The following is a 15,763-nucleotide window of genomic DNA, read 5'->3' as shown; positions in this document are numbered from 1 at the left end:
AAATACAGATGGAGATACAGCTTGGAAACGGGCTCTTCGGCCCACCGAGTCCCCACCGACCTGCGATCCCCATTACATGAGCACACATCACACATAGAAACATAGAAAATAGGTGCAGGAATAGGCCATTCGGCCCTTCGAGCCTGCACCGCCATTCGATATGATAATGGCTGATCATCCAACTCAGTATCCCATCCCTGCCTTCTCTCCATACCCTCTGATCCCTTTAGGTTCCGGTAGGCGGCGCGGCTCTGGCCAGCAGCGGCCTCTGCAGTCTGTCCGCGTTTTTATTATTTTCTGTCTGTGTTTTAATGTAGTTTTTGTTATTTTTTTGGGGTGTGTGTGTGGGGGGGTGGGGGGGTGGGGGGGGGGAGGGGGGGGAAACTTTTTAAATCTCTCCCTGCACTGGAGACCCGATCTTTTCTCGTCGGGTCTCAGGTGTCGTTGAGGCCGCAACGAGGAGCGGCCTCCAATGGGAAGAAGCCGGGGACTCTGGTGCTACTCACCGTCGCCGTCGCGGGGCTGGCCGAGTCCGGAGCGGTTGGAGCGGTGGAGAAGCGCTGCTGCTGCTGCTGCCGCCGCTGCTGCTGCTGCTGCTGCCGATGCCGCTGCTGAGTCGGAGGCTGCTGCTGCGGGTCTGCGGACAGCGGCGCCGGGAGCCCGCGGATCCCTGGAGAGAGACCGCTTTTCGGGGCTCCTGCAACGGCGAATTCTCCCGCCCGTGTTGCAGGGTTGAAGAGCTCCTGGAGCGGGGCCTGACACCACTGCCCCGCGCGGCTGGAATGGCCGCGGGACTTTTGCGAGCGCACACCGAGGGCTCCAACACCAAGACCCGGTGTGCGACCTCGCACCACCCGGCGTGGCTTCAATGGCCGCGGGACAATCGCCATCGCCAGCCGGGGGCTTTGACTTTGACTCTGACATCGGGGGGGGGGGGGGAGAGTGCAGTGGAGAGATAAGTTTTTTTTGGCCTTCCATCACAGCTATGTGATGGATGTTTATGTAAAATGTAATTATGTTGTGTCTGGGTCTATTTGTGTGTAATGTATGGCTGCAGAAACGGCATTTCGTTTGGACCTCTAGGGGTCCAAATGTCAATTAAATTGACTCTTGACTCTTTAGCCACAAGGGCCACATCTAACTCCCTATGGGAGGGGAGGGAATGCTGGAGGGAGTTCAAATTAAAGAAATCAATATTCATACTGCTGGGTTGTAAGCTGCACATGCAAAACATATGGTGCTGTTCCGACAATTTGCATGTGGCCTCACTCTGACGGTGGAGGAGGCCCAGGACAGAATGGTCAGTGGGAATGGGAAGAGGAGAGGGGGGGATAACATTGAACCAGACATAGCTTGTACCATCTGTCCAATATTGCAACCAAGCCTGCAATATGTCATAAAATCATAAAGCATGAAAACAGATCCTTCGGCCCAACATGTCCAGCCTGACCAACGTGACCCATCTACTCTAGTCCCACAATCTGCATTTTGCCTATATCCATCTAAACCTATCCTATCCCTGGGCCTGTCTAAATGTTTCTTAAATGTTGTGATAGTCCCTGTCTCAATTACCTCCTCCGGCAGCTCGTTCCATGCACCCACCACCCATTGTGTAAAAAAAAGGCTCTTCAGGTTTCTATTAAATCTTTCCCCCCCTCACCTTAAACTCTGGTTCTTGATTCCCCTGCTCTGGGTAACAGACTGTGCATTTACCCTATCTATTCCTCTCATGATCTTATGCACCTTTATCGGGATGGCACAGTGGCACAACGGTAGAGTTGCTGCCTTATCGCACCAGGGACCTGGGTTCGATTTTTGACCTTGTTGAGTTTGCACGTTCTCCCTGTGACCATGTGGGCTTTCTCCTGGTGCTCCGGTCTCATCCTACATTCAAAGGACGTGCAGGTTTGTGGGCTAATTGGCTTCTGTAAATTGCCCCTAGTTTGTAGGACTGTAAAGGGGAATAACATATCATGGCGTGGACTTGGTGGGCCGATGAGCTGTTTTCAAGTTGTGTCTCTAAACTAAACACTGTTACAATGGTCCCGTCGCAATACGAAAAGGTACTAAGACTAGTATTTTTGGCTGAAACTCTGCACACATCTGCGCCAATTCACCCTGTTATTCCAATGGAGACACAGGGAACTGCAGATGCTGGTTGAGCTACTGAGTTACTTTTGCACTTTGTGTATTTTTTTTACTCTAATTGAGACGTTTGACTTAAAAAAAATGAAACTCTTTGTTAAAATTGAGATTTGTTATGATCTCTAAAAGAACTAAAGTGATAAAACTAATCACATAATCTTGCAGATTTTATTATTAAGTTATCGAACAAGTGTTGCCACAGAATAACTTAAGGGCCTGTCCCACTTGGGTGTCATTTGCACGTCACGCAGATGGTGCGCAAAGATTTTGTACATCCAAAATTCCTGGGGTGTCGCGCGACCATGCGTCACTGCCTATGTCACCACGCACCATGCGCGCATCTCATGCGTGTCCCGATGCGCGCGTCGTGCATTGTGACGCGTAAATGACGCGCAAATGACGCCCGTGGCACAGACCCTTTAGTCTATTTGAGAATGCAAATCTAATTCACAAAAAAACACCATGATTCAATTCACGTTTGTTATTAAAGTCACAAAGAAACACTGTGCCACAAAGAACAACACAACATAATTAATACAATAAATCTCGACATCAACTCTAAAATTTGGTTAGGGCTTGCTCTGAAGTTCCGTATTCATAATGCTACATTAATGAAAAAAATATCATGAAGAAAGAGATTTGTGTTAAAACATTTTCCCCCAAGACAAACTAACTCCCAGAGATGACAATACAAAATGACACTTTCAAAAGAGGAAGCGTGGCCCTGCTTTCTGCCTCAACATCTCTACAGAGGCTGGTGATTTCAGTAAAAGTGGAACACACACACTTAGAAATGGAATTGTGACTTAATCAGCCTTAAATCTGCAATGACCATTTTAATGTCTCATCCACCAGAGCATCTCCAGCAGTGGAGGATCTCGGGCAGCATGGTGGTGCAGCAGTAGAGTTGCTGCCTCAGAGTGACAGAGACCTGGGTTCGGTCCTGACTACAGTTGCTGTCTGTTTGACGTTTTCATGTTCCTCCGGGTTCCCCAGTCCCCCCCCCACATCCCTAAGACGTACAGGTTTGTAGGTTAATTGACTTCTGTAAATTGTCCCTAGCGTGTAGGTTAGAACTAGTGTATGGATGATCATTGGTTGCGATGGGCTGAAGAACCTTTTTCCCTCGCTGTATCTCTAAACTAAATTTTCACAGCGAGAGGATTTGAGTGTAGGAGGAAGGAGGTCCTACTGCAGTTGTACAGGGCCATGGTGAGAGCACACCTGTAGTATTGTGTGCAGTTTTAGTTCCCTAATTTGAGGATTCCTGGGATGGAGGGACTGACATATGATGAAAGAATTGATCGACTGGTCTTGCATTCACTGGAATATAGCTCTCAGGGCTAACGGAATCAAAGGATATGGGGAGAAAGCAGGAACGGGGTACTGATTTTGGATGATCAGCCAAGATAATATTGAATGGCAGTGCTGGCTCAAAGGGCCAAATGGCCTACTCCTGCTATTTTCTATGTTTCTAAAGTATGCTATACTAGTGTATCAGCTTATTTCAGTTTCTGGAATGAGATTTGAATCAACAACCTTCCTACCCCGATGTGTGTTTAAGAAAGAACTGCAGATGCTGGAAAAATCAAAGGTAGACAAAAATGCTGGAGAAACTTAACGGGTGAGGCAGCATCTATGGAGCGAAGGAATAGGCGACGTTTCAGGTCGAGACCCTTCTTCAGACTGATGTATACCCTGATGTGTGATGCACTACCTACAGTGCCATTACTGACAGCAAACTGATTTAACAAGACTTGTGGATTTACTGATGGTGTAAAAAAACCCAAAGCTGGACTTCAAGGAAATAAGATGTAGACAGAAGGAACTGCAGACGTGGATTTGCAAAAAAATGACACAAAGTTCTGGATCATGCAGCATCTCTGGAAGACATGGGAAGGTGACATTTCAGGTCAGGACCCTTCTTCAAACTTAAGATAGATTATAGTAGTTATGGAACTGACCCGTATATACTTCGGTACCTTGCTTGGCTCTCAGGGTGTATATCTAGGAACAGCTGCATGGGCACAATCTGCATTATAAGGAGCCATGATCACATTATCAATGGAAGGATGCATTACTGCGCTTAATATGTAAACACAAGGAACTGCAGATGCTGGGTTTACAAAAAAAGATATTAAGGGCAGGCATAACTCAGTGGGTCAGGCAGCATCTCTGGAAGGCATGGATAGATGACGTTTCTGGTCCCGACCCTTCATCATACAAATCAGCATCCTGACCTGAAATGTTGCCTATCCATTTTCTCCAGAGATGCAGCCTGACCTGCTTAGTTACTCCAGCCCTTTGTGTCTACAAGGAAGCAAACTTTAATTGTGATGCAACTACGATGTTTCTTGTCTGAAGCGGTGCATCAGGTGGGAGAAATAAATGTTTTCAGTGTGTTTGGGAATCTTAGTTGGTTCTCAGTTGGGTTGTGACACCGTACATCAGAGATAAGCATAGTTTATTCCTCACATCTCAGTTCAAGTGCACTTCTTAAATTATGAAGCAGCTCTACGCCTCAACCAATATCCTTTAATGTCTTCTTGCTTATAATGAATTTGGGCATGTCAACAGATGTGGCACCAGCCTGCAACATGTCAAATGGAGTGCAGGCATCAAAGGTGAGCGCTGAGCAGTGACTAATCTCACTGCAATTTCTTTGTGTCACTGACGTATGCTTTACTATTGAAGACGCTGAGATAGTTTCCGCTGCCCATAACAGCCAGAACAAATAGCACATCCCCGAACAAATTTCCCCCTTCAAATTCAGTGGCAATGGCCCTTCTTTAAGGTAAGTAATTGCTCAAAGGGACCATCAATTTAATGAAACTCTTCCAGAACCGTTCTGAGAAATATAATACATCAGGTTCGGAAGATGAATTGCAGAAGGGATTAAAATGACAGAATTGCACTTACATAACATCCACTTTACCTCCCCACCATACTTCCAGCTTTCTCCTCCCGACTGCAATCAGTCTGAAGAAGGGTCCCAACCCAAAACATCACCTATTCGTGTCCTCCAGAGAAGCCGCTCAGTTACTCCAGCACATACTGTCATAGAGTCATACAGCCCAGAAACAGGCCCTTTGGCCCAACACGTCCACGCCAACCTATATGCCCCATCTAAGCTAGTCCCATTTACCCTCGTTTGGACCATATTCCTCTTAACCTTTCCTATTCATCTGCCTGTCCAAGTCACATTTAAATGCAGTTATAATACCTGCCTCAACTACCTCCTCTGGCAGCTCGTTCCATATTCTCTTCACCCCGAGTGAAAACGTTGTCCCTCAGATTCTTATTAAATCTTGCCCCCTCACCTGAAACCTATGACCTCTTGTTTTTGATCCCCTACCCTGGGTAAAAGACTGTGCAGTCAACCTATTTATTCCCCTTATAATCTTATACACCTGTAGAACATCATCCCTCAGCCTCTTGTGCACCAAGGAACAAAGTCTTAGCCTACACTTCCCCCTGTAGCTCAGCACCTTGAGTCTTGGCAACGCCCTTGTAAATCTTCTCTGCACTCTTTCCAGTCTAATGCCATTCTTGCTGTAGCAGAGTGAACAAAACTGGACACAATACTCCAAGTGTGGTCTCACCAAACGTCTTGTACAACTGTAGCAATCCAACTTCTATACTCAATATAGAAACAAAGAACTGCAGATGTTGGAATGTACCAAAATAGTAACAGTGCTGGAGTAACTCAGCGGATCAGGCAGCATCTCTGGAGAAAAAGGATGGGTGGTGTTTCGGGACGGGACCCTTCTTCAGACCATTTGCAGAAGGGTACCGACCCAAAATGTCACCCATCGTTTATCTCCAAAGATGCTGCCTGGCCCGCTGATCAATACCCTGACATAATGATCAATACTCTGACTCATAATGGCCAATATACCAAAATCCTTCTTGACCACCCTATCAACCTGTGACACCACTTTCTGGGAACTATGTGCCTGCATCCCTAGATCCCTCTGCTGTACTACACTCCCTACCATTCACTTTTTTTGTAAACCAGCATCTGCTGTTCCTTGATGCTACATCCACTTTAAATCCACTGTAAAGGTTCTGAAGTGCACCCAACAATGTCTAATTATACATGGCAAATGTTCAGAAAATAAGATACATCTGGGGTTTTTTTCCGCTGATGGTGTTGGCTGGAGGTGGAATAAGACAGAGAGAGTTGAAGATTACCCTATAATGATTTTTTTATACCACCCATTGGATAGATAGATAGGGCCTTGACCTCATCTGGGGAGTTTACTTTGCTATTTCAAAATGTGTCAATTATATCTCATCCTGAGAACGTTCTCATGTGTTTCCATGTCTGTGTTTCCTGCTTTAGATAACACCCCACTCCATTCTTTTCTCTCTTCTTCATCTCCTCTCCCTCTCTTTCCTGACCCTGATGTATACCCATTCTTCCACCATCCCACCCTTTTCCCTATCCCCCACCCCTCACTCCCCCAGCTGGCCCCGTCCACCAATATCCCTCCCTCTGGCTTCACAATTCACTCCTCTTTTCTCCTTATCAACACCCCTTTGTCTCATTTCTGTCTCCCTTACTCCCCTTTTTGTCATCCTTTCATCTTCTTTTCATCACAGGCCTTTGTCCACCCATCTGCCAGGCTGTGTCCAACTCTCACTTGTCAGGCTATGTCCTTCCCTCCACGGCTTTTGCCGCTTTCTCTCCCCCATTGCAGTCAGTCTGACGATCGGTCCTGACCCGAAACATCACCTGTCCGTGTCCTTCAGGGATGCTGCCTGACTCTTTGAGTTTCTCCAGCACTTTGTGTTCTATGCACGTTTCCAGCATCTACAGATGTTCCTTGTGTCAACCGTATCCCTATGGTCCTAGAACCATATATGGAATTCATGGAGACCAAGTCGATGGATATTTTTAAGGTGGAGATTACAGACGCTTGATGAGTAAGGGTGTCAAGGGTTATGAGGAGATGGCAGGCGAATGGGGTTGAGAGAGAAAGATAGATCAGCCATGATTGATGTGATGGGCTAAATGGCCTAATTCTGTTCCTATAACTTATGAACTTATATAGACCAGACTGGACATAGAAGGCATATCTCCCTCCTTGAAGAACATTGGAACAACTGGAGAATTGGCTGGACATTCACCCTTGGAATTTCAATGCGTATTTGGTCCAAGCTGGTAGAATCTCCTTTCCCCACCCACAGGCTATTACCTGTCACTGAATGAGTGCTTTGCACTTCTTCACCAAACTTCTAGCTCGATTATTGTTACAGCCAACAATGACATTGGTTCATTTCCATTCCGGCGTAATATTTATTCCCCAACACGTAGTCTTACCATTTCCTTGACTTCAGTTTGGGGGGAGAGTTTCGTGGGATGAGAAAGAGAGCCCTCATGGGATGCATATCACAGAGAGCTGGAAGATAAACATAGAGGCTGTGGATTTAATGAATGAAATTAAAAACAAACATTATTCATTGACAAATAATCCTATAATTGTCACCCAAGTACACCGGCCTGCATGTATCTGTCAATACCGCCAAAACATAAAACTTATTCATGGGCAGCACAGTGGCGCAGCAGGTAGAGACCCGGGTTCAATCCTGACCTTGGGTGCTGTTTGGGTGGAGTTTGCATGTTCTCACTGAGACTGCATGGGTTTCGTTTAGGTGCTCCAGTTTCCTCTCACATTCCAAAGACATACGGGTCTGTAGGTAAATTGGCCTCTGTAAATTGGCCCTAGTGTATAAGGAGTGGATGAGAAAGTGCGATATCATCGAACGAGTGTGAATGGGTTATCGATGGTCGGTGTGGACTCGGTGGGCCGAAGGGCCTGTATTCATGCTGCATCTCTAAATTAAACTAAACATAAACTGGACAGATTTGTACACAAAACCAGGGACCACTTCTGGTGCTTGTATCAGTGGATATAAATACACGGAGGCTGCATTACTGTGATAAGGTCTGAAATGAAAGAGAGAAACATCGAGAAGGAAAGATCGAACTGACAGATAAATTACCAAAAATTCAAACAGGGAAGTTTAGTGGAAAATCTTTACTCAAGAGAGGTTGTGGAAAGTGCTGCAGTGAAGTTGAACATAAATGATGCCATGTGTTTTAATTATTGGAATTTAATGCAATTTATTGCAAGATGTATATAAACGCAAGTGAAGACTCAAGAATGTTTAATTGTCATATGTACCGAAACAGAACAATGAATTTCTCACTTAAGAGATAATAGGCCAGTAAAACACCTTACACAATAAATAAATAACGTAATAAAACAAACAAAAAACGGTTCAATAAAACCCCCAATATTAGTGCAAAACTAAACAATAGGTGTTTAGAGTGTTGGGAAGATGCTGTTCCTGAAACTCGTGGTCACAATCTTCAGAAGCCTGGACCATATTCCCAATTTCTTTCCTACACATTTTGTCTGCTCCACTGCAAAATCTCCTCAAGGTATGTCTACTTTGAAGAAGTTTTCCTCCTCTCTCCGACGAGAGTTCAGCATCATCCTCTCTCACGGGCCGCCCTCTGTGATATTTACCATCTCCGACTACTTTCTATCTCAGTCCCGCCCACTCCCCTGACATCAGTCCGACGAAGGGTTCCGACCCGAAACATCACCCATTCCTTCTCTCCAGAGATGCTGTCTGTCCCGCTCAGTTACTCCAGCATTTTGTGTCTACCTTCGATTCAAACCAGCATCTGCAGTTATTTCCTACACACCAGATTCCCGATGGCGGGAGTGAAATGGGAGCGTGGCTAGGGTGGCGTAGGTTCTTCGTGATGCTGGCTGTCTTTTTGAGGCTGTGCTACCGATGATGCTGGGGAAGTCAATGCCCGTGATGGACCGGGCAGTGTCCACCATAGTTTGTAATCTCCTTTGTTCTTGGGTACACAGCACTCAAGGGAGAAAACAGCAAAGAGGTAGTTTGATGTAGCAAGGCAAAGATCATTGGGACTCACACACTCTGAAGACATAGAGGTTTGTAGGTTAATTGGCTTGGGTAAATTATCCCTAGTGTGTAGGATAGTGTTATTGTACAGGATGATCTCTGGTCAGCGCGGACTATGTGGGCCGTAGGGCATGTTTCCGCACTGTATCGCTAAAGGCTAAAGTTTAACACTCTCTTACTTTGCACTGTAAGTTCCATGTACTTCAAGTAATCCACCAATCTCTTGAAAACCCACATCAGCCTTTAATTTCCCTGAAGCCCTTCATTGAAAAATTAACAAAACTACTTACGAGGAGCTCCTTCTGCCATCTCAATTGCCGTGATTCCCAACGACCACAGGTCACTCTATGAGGAAAAACATAACAGAACGAATTGTAAGTCAATTGTAAATTATAAGTCAAACATCTTCATTAATGGCAAGTACATAACAAACTGAGGCTCTTATAAAACCACCATCACACATTTGGAGTATTGACACAAAGTGTTGGAGTAACTCAGACAGCATCTCTGGAGAAATCCCTTTTTCTCCAGAGATGCTGAATTACTCCAGCACTTTGTGTCTTTCTTCAGTATAAACCAGTATCTGCAGTTCCTTTCTGCACACATTTGGAGTATTGTGTTCAGTTCTGGTTGCCCCATTATAAGAGGAATGTTGAGGCTTCGGTTTGATGGTACTATATTGTCACAATTACCTCGTGATAGTGAAATGCTTTTTTTTTGCATACAATCGAGTAAAACCATTACTCTATGTGGGCACATCTTAGATTCAGTACAAATGCATTGGAACAGTACATTAAGACCGTATGTAAGAGTCGCCAGGTTCTGCCACCATTTTCCGGAAGAGGATCACTAGGATGCCGTCTGGATGAGAGAGCATCAGCTATAACGTCCCTTCATCAAGCAGATAGAGTAGTCCAAAGTGTGGACACCTGGAGGTCAGTCGAGCTTTGGTGTTAACACAGAAGATCATTGCAATCAAAAAGGGGACACTCAATTATCTAAAGATCCTCGTGTAGTTCCTTGGCGAAGAAACTGCAAATGAAGTGCCATGTCCAAATGAAAATTTAGATATGATGTCACTCAGAACCTAGAACAGTACAGCACAGGAACAGGCCCTTTGGCCCACAGTCTCCGTGCCAAATATGATGCCAAGTTAAACTAATCTCCTCTGCCTGCATGTGATCCATATCCCTCCGTTCTCTGCATATCCATGTGCCTATGTATATGTCTCCACCACCACCCCTGGACACGCCCCTCAGGCACCCACCACCTCTGTGCAAAAAAAACTTGCCTCACACATCTCTTTTAAACTTTTCCCCTTTCTGACTTTAAAGTTTTTGACATTTCCACCCATGAAGAAAAGGTCTACCCTATCTATGCCTGCTATAATTTCAGAAACTTCTACGAGATCTCTCCTCAACTTCTGATGCTTCAGTGAAAACAAATACAATTTGTACAACTTCTTATAGCTAACACACTCTAATCCAGGCAGCATTCTGACAAACCTTCTCTGTACCCTCTCCAAAGCCTCCATATCCTTCCTGAAATGGGCGGCCAGAACTGCACATAATACTTCAAATTCCGCCTGATCATTTTATAAAACCGTAACATGACTTCTCGGCTCTTGTACTCATATGAGACAGATGAAGGCAAGCATACCATATGCCTTTTTTACCCTCGCTATCTACTCGTGTTGCCATGTTCAGGGAACTATGGAATGAACCCCAAGAACCTTCTGTGCATCAACACTAAAGGACTGGCTATTAACTGTATACTTTCACCTTGCACATGACCTCCCAAAGTTCAAACCTGACACTTGTTCAGATTTAGCTCAATGGGGCATTTTTCCATTCTCAACTCCAGTTCATCTTTATCCCATTGTATTCTTCGACAGCCTTCCTGACTCTCCGTAATACCAGCAATCATGGTGTCATCTGCAAACTTGCCAACCGACCCATAGACACCCCCATCCAAATTATTTATCTGTATCACAAACACCAGAGGTCCCGGCACAGATCCCTGTGGAACTCCGCAGGTCACGGACCTCCACCCGCATAACACCCTTCCACCATAACCCTCTGTTATGGTGCGGTATGGTGGCGCAGCGATAGCGTTGTGGCCTTACAGCGCCAGAGACCCGGGTTTGATCCTGACTATGGGTGCTGTCTGCACAGAGTTTGTACATTCTCCCCATGACTCTGAGCGTTTCCCCCGGTTGCTCCAGTTTCCTCCCACACTCAAAGACGTGCAGGTTTGTATGTTAATTGGCTTCAATAAAGATTGTAAATTGACCCTAGTATGTAGGATAGTGCTAGTGTACGGGGATCGCTGGTCGGCTCAGACTTGGTAGGCCAAAGGGCCTGTTTCCATGCTGTATTTCTAAACTAAACTAAAACTAAACTCTGTATTCTCCGAGTAAACCAGTGCTAAATCCAAACTGACAAGTTACTGTGGATACCATGCATCTTCTGGATCAGTCTACTTTGTGGGACTTTATCAAATACAACATGGATTGCCCCAGCCTCATTGATCACCTTCATCATGTCCTCAAAAAACTCAATCAACCTAGTAAGACATGACCTGCCATGAACAAAGCCATGTTGACTGGCCCTAATTATCTTTTTCTCTTCCAACCGTTCTAATTGTGAGTATATCTTATCGCGAAGACTCATCCAATAGCTTCCCTACCACCGATGTGAAGTTTACTGCCCTATAAATTTCCTGGATTAATCTACTTCCCTTAAACAAAGGAGCAACATTGGCTACTCTCCAGTCCTCTAGGACCTTGCCTGTGGCAAGAGAGGATTCAGAGATTTATATTAAAGCCCTTGCATCCTCCTCTCTTGCCTGGGATAGTTCCCGCCGGGCCCGAGTTTTTATCCACCTTACTGCTTTTCAAGAGACCCGACGTCACATCCTCCTTGATTGCAAACTGCCTTAGCCCATTATTGTAAATGTCACTGATCTCAATGACCTGTCCTCGGTGAATACAGATGCAAAGTTCACATTTAGTATCTTTCCAACTCCAAACATAAATGTTCTTCTTTATCCTTGAGTCCCACTTTCTCCCTAGTTTGAGACATTAGACTTTAGAGATACAGCCGAGAAACAAGCCCTTTGGCCCACCAAATCTGCGCCGACCAGTAATCACCCCAAACACTAACGCCATCCTTCACACCAGGAACAATTTTTCGTCTTTGTCTTTGGAGTGTGGGGGGGAAAGCAGAGCACCCAGAGAAAACCCACATGGTCACAAGAGAGAACGTACAACATTTGCAGACAGCACCTGTAGTCAGGATCAAACCTGGGTCTCTCGCATTGTAACGCAGCAACTCTACCGTTGTGCCACTGTGGCCCCCGTCTTATTTTAATGTATTAATATAAAGCCTTGCGACCCTTTGTAATCTGACGGATCCCTGTGACCATGTGGGTTTTCTCCGGGTGCTCCGATTTCCCCCCACACTCCAAAGACATACAGGTTTGTGGGTTAATTGGCTTCTGTTAATTGTAAATTGTCCCTTGTGTAGGATACTGCTAGTATAGGGGATTATCACTGGTTGGCACGGACTCGGTGGCCCAAAGGGCCTATTTCCATGCTGTGTCTCTAAAGTAAGGTTGAAATCTACAGAATTCTAGTAAATATGGGGGAAGTTAAAGTCACCCAGTACATTAACCCTGTTGCCTTTACAAAACATGTTCAAGTGGTAATGGCAAAATTAAAACCACACTCCTTTTTTTCTGTTTCCTTAATCTAGAAAAAGCTATTACAAACAGATTAACAATAATTGAGAAATGGGTCAGAAGGGCAATACAGAGGTCATTTTTCTTGCAGTAAACTGTACCCGCTTGAAAGGATGGCAGAAGCATTCATAATATTTATTTCCAAATGTGTTTGGATATATTAGAACAAAGAACATTCAAAAAATCAAAGCACAGGAACAGTCCCATTGGTATCTGTGCCAAACATAATAACAACCAGTGACGCAGCGGTAGAGTGAAGCGGGGGAAACCACTGTCTGAAATTCACACGATGCAAAGCCAAGATAACACAGATACACACCGCGATGAAGAGACAGGTTAAGGTGGCTAGCACAGTGTACGGCAAGTCCTTTACAAGAGGGGGCAGGTGGGAAGGGAGGGGGGGGGGGGGGGGGGGGGGGTAAGAAGGAGTGGAGACACTTTTAAGAAGCCAGACAACTTTTAATATGCCAGAGATACACAGCTGTGAAGCAGGCATTTAATATTACCGTTCGGTTCTCCTTGGTTCTGAAAACTCGTGCTTACATTTTCACCCCCCAATGAGCCAATGAAAATGCCCGACCAGCAAAGGCGATTAACTAAAACTACCTTGACTACCTATAACTACATGGCGACCCCACTACAACTGCACCTACGACTACAAAATTATCTCCATGGCGACCAATATTTGGTCGCAGAAAAATTTTCAACATGTTGAAAAATTTGCGGCCACGACATTGAGGCCACGACCAGTTCCCAGAACGCGGGAACTCCTCGCGACCATGAAGGAGACTCACCAGTGACCACCAGCGAACATGTGACGACCATGTGGCGTCCGCAGAGTCTCCTGCACTTGCCTAAAAAGTCGCCTAGGTGGGACAGGCCCTTTACAGTGCCAGAGATCCCGATTTGATCCTGACTACTGATGCTGTCTGCATTGAGTTTGTACATTCTCCCTGTGACCAGGTAATTTATCTCCGGGTGCTCCGGTTTCCTCCAACACTCCTGAGACATGCAGGTTTGCAGATTAGTTGGCTTCTATAAATTGACCCAAGCGTGGAGAATAAATCTAGTCTATGGGTGATCGCAGACTAGGTGGGCCGAACGACCTATTTCCACACTGCATTTCTCAACTAAACTAAATCTATTTCAGAAGCAGTTACAATTGCAAATTACAATAGAACATAATTCCAGTAACAATTTAAATGAACCAACACTGTTGCGATCACATTACAAGAAAAAGTGTGTGTGTGCATCACTGATTTGGTCATAAAATCAAACCACAAGTACTACTGGCCTATAGATAGTTGGTGCATAAGTTTCATTCTTACACCTGACTTCCTAACTTTCAAACTGTCGTTAACATGTGGTCGCTATTGAGCATCAAACAAACTTGCAGTCAGAATATTGAATAGGAATGCAAGTACTGTACATACTTAGCAAGTCAGATGCCAGATGGAAAGAGAGAGACAGAATTAGTTAATTTAGTTTAGAGATACAATGTTGAGACAGGCCCTTCAGCCCAGCAAGTCTGCACCGACCAACAATCCACTAGTGCAGGAAGTAACTCCAGACGCTGGTTTACGCCGAAGATAGACACAAAATGCTGGAGTAACGCAGGGGGTCAGGCGGCATCTCTGGAGAAAAGGTATAGATGATGTTTTGGTTTGAGACCCTTCTCCAGACTGAAGAGGGTCTTGAAACAAAACGGTACCTGTACACGAGTTCAATGTTCACCCAGTTTCGCATCCCACACATGACAGATAATTTACAGGAGCCAATTAATCTACAACCTGCACGTTGGGAGGGGGAGGGGCGGAGGGGCAGGGGAAGAGGTGGTGGGAAGGAGGGGAAGAGGGGAAAGAGGGGGGAGAGGAGGTGGAGAGAGGAGGAGGGAGAGCGGAGGGAAGAGAGGAGGGGGGGAAGGGGGGGGGGGGGGGGGGTTATCTGAGTCTATCCAAATCAACAGCAAATTTTTTTGAAAGCGGTCAAAAATCTGTCAAAATACGCGGAGGAAATAACCGTAAACTTTTTAAATTGTAAAGAAATTAGTACCAGAAAAAAACTGGGAATTAACAAACGGGGAAAACATAACGTTCAAAATTAAATGTTATCTTTAAGAATTAGTACAGTTAAGTGAGACACCAGAAATTCTTTAAAGAACAAAAATGAAACGTTTTTGAAGTTAAACCGAAACAATGAAGTTCAATCGGACCTCGGAAGACCTCGGAAGCTCGGGAGCTGCAGTACAGAGCCCACTTGCTCGTTCTTTCTGTGTCTTTTGAAGAACCGGGAGGGGGGAGTGAGGGGGAGGTGGAGGCGGTGACGTCACTCGCTGCAAGTGGAACATAGGGCAGCAGGCCGCGAGGAGCAGAGCCATTGTGACATCATCAGCGAGACCATCTTATTTATTTTCCAATTTATTTGAAATTTTTGAACATTTTCATAAATAACGAGAAATTTTCAAATGAGGCGAGTTTTGACATCACGGCGTAAATCTCTATCGGAATATGTAAAAATGTCACCGTTAGCGCGTCGTGTTTTCGAGGAAATGTGAAACGCACACGAACATCGCACAAATACACACACATCCAAGATCAGAATTTTATAAGTATAGAGATAGATAGATGGATGGATGGCACTGAGGGACATAAGACTGATAAGAAAGAATAATTGTAGCAATGTTACAAAATTTTGAGATTTAAAAATTCAAGTCTGCAATTTATCCCATCAGATAAAGCATAACAATAAGTTTAATTTGACACCTAATTCACTTTCATATCTCAAGTAATAAAAAGGGTATGGCCATTTTCATACTCGGAAATTAGCATCTTGTTCCCTATTGATTTTCTATGGACATAACAAAAAAGCTGTGATCATGGACAGTCAAAAGCCCATAACCTTCTTAAAAATTAAGAGAACTGAATGA

General features: G+C 44.9%; 1 protein-coding gene across 1 annotated transcript in view; it reads right to left on the bottom strand.

The window, feature by feature from the left end:
• si:zfos-2326c3.2 (mitogen-activated protein kinase kinase kinase kinase 4) overlaps positions 1-15,763 on the bottom strand; it is a 280,480-nt gene that overhangs the window by 144,631 nt on the left and 120,086 nt on the right. Inside the window, exons 8-9 of the mRNA XM_055644013.1 lie at positions 9,387-9,441; positions 7,472-7,550 (exon numbers count right to left, since the gene is read on the bottom strand). Of these exons, the coding sequence (XP_055499988.1) occupies positions 7,472-7,550; positions 9,387-9,441 (134 nt within the window). The remainder of the gene's footprint in view (positions 1-7,471; positions 7,551-9,386; positions 9,442-15,763) is intronic.

The sequence above is a fragment of the Leucoraja erinacea genome, chromosome 12 (genome assembly GCF_028641065.1).
Source record: "Leucoraja erinacea ecotype New England chromosome 12, Leri_hhj_1, whole genome shotgun sequence".
NCBI lineage: Eukaryota > Metazoa > Chordata > Chondrichthyes > Rajiformes > Rajidae > Leucoraja > Leucoraja erinaceus.
The sequence above is the reverse complement of the archived record's forward strand: the minus strand, read 5'-3'. Positions and strand labels throughout refer to the sequence as shown.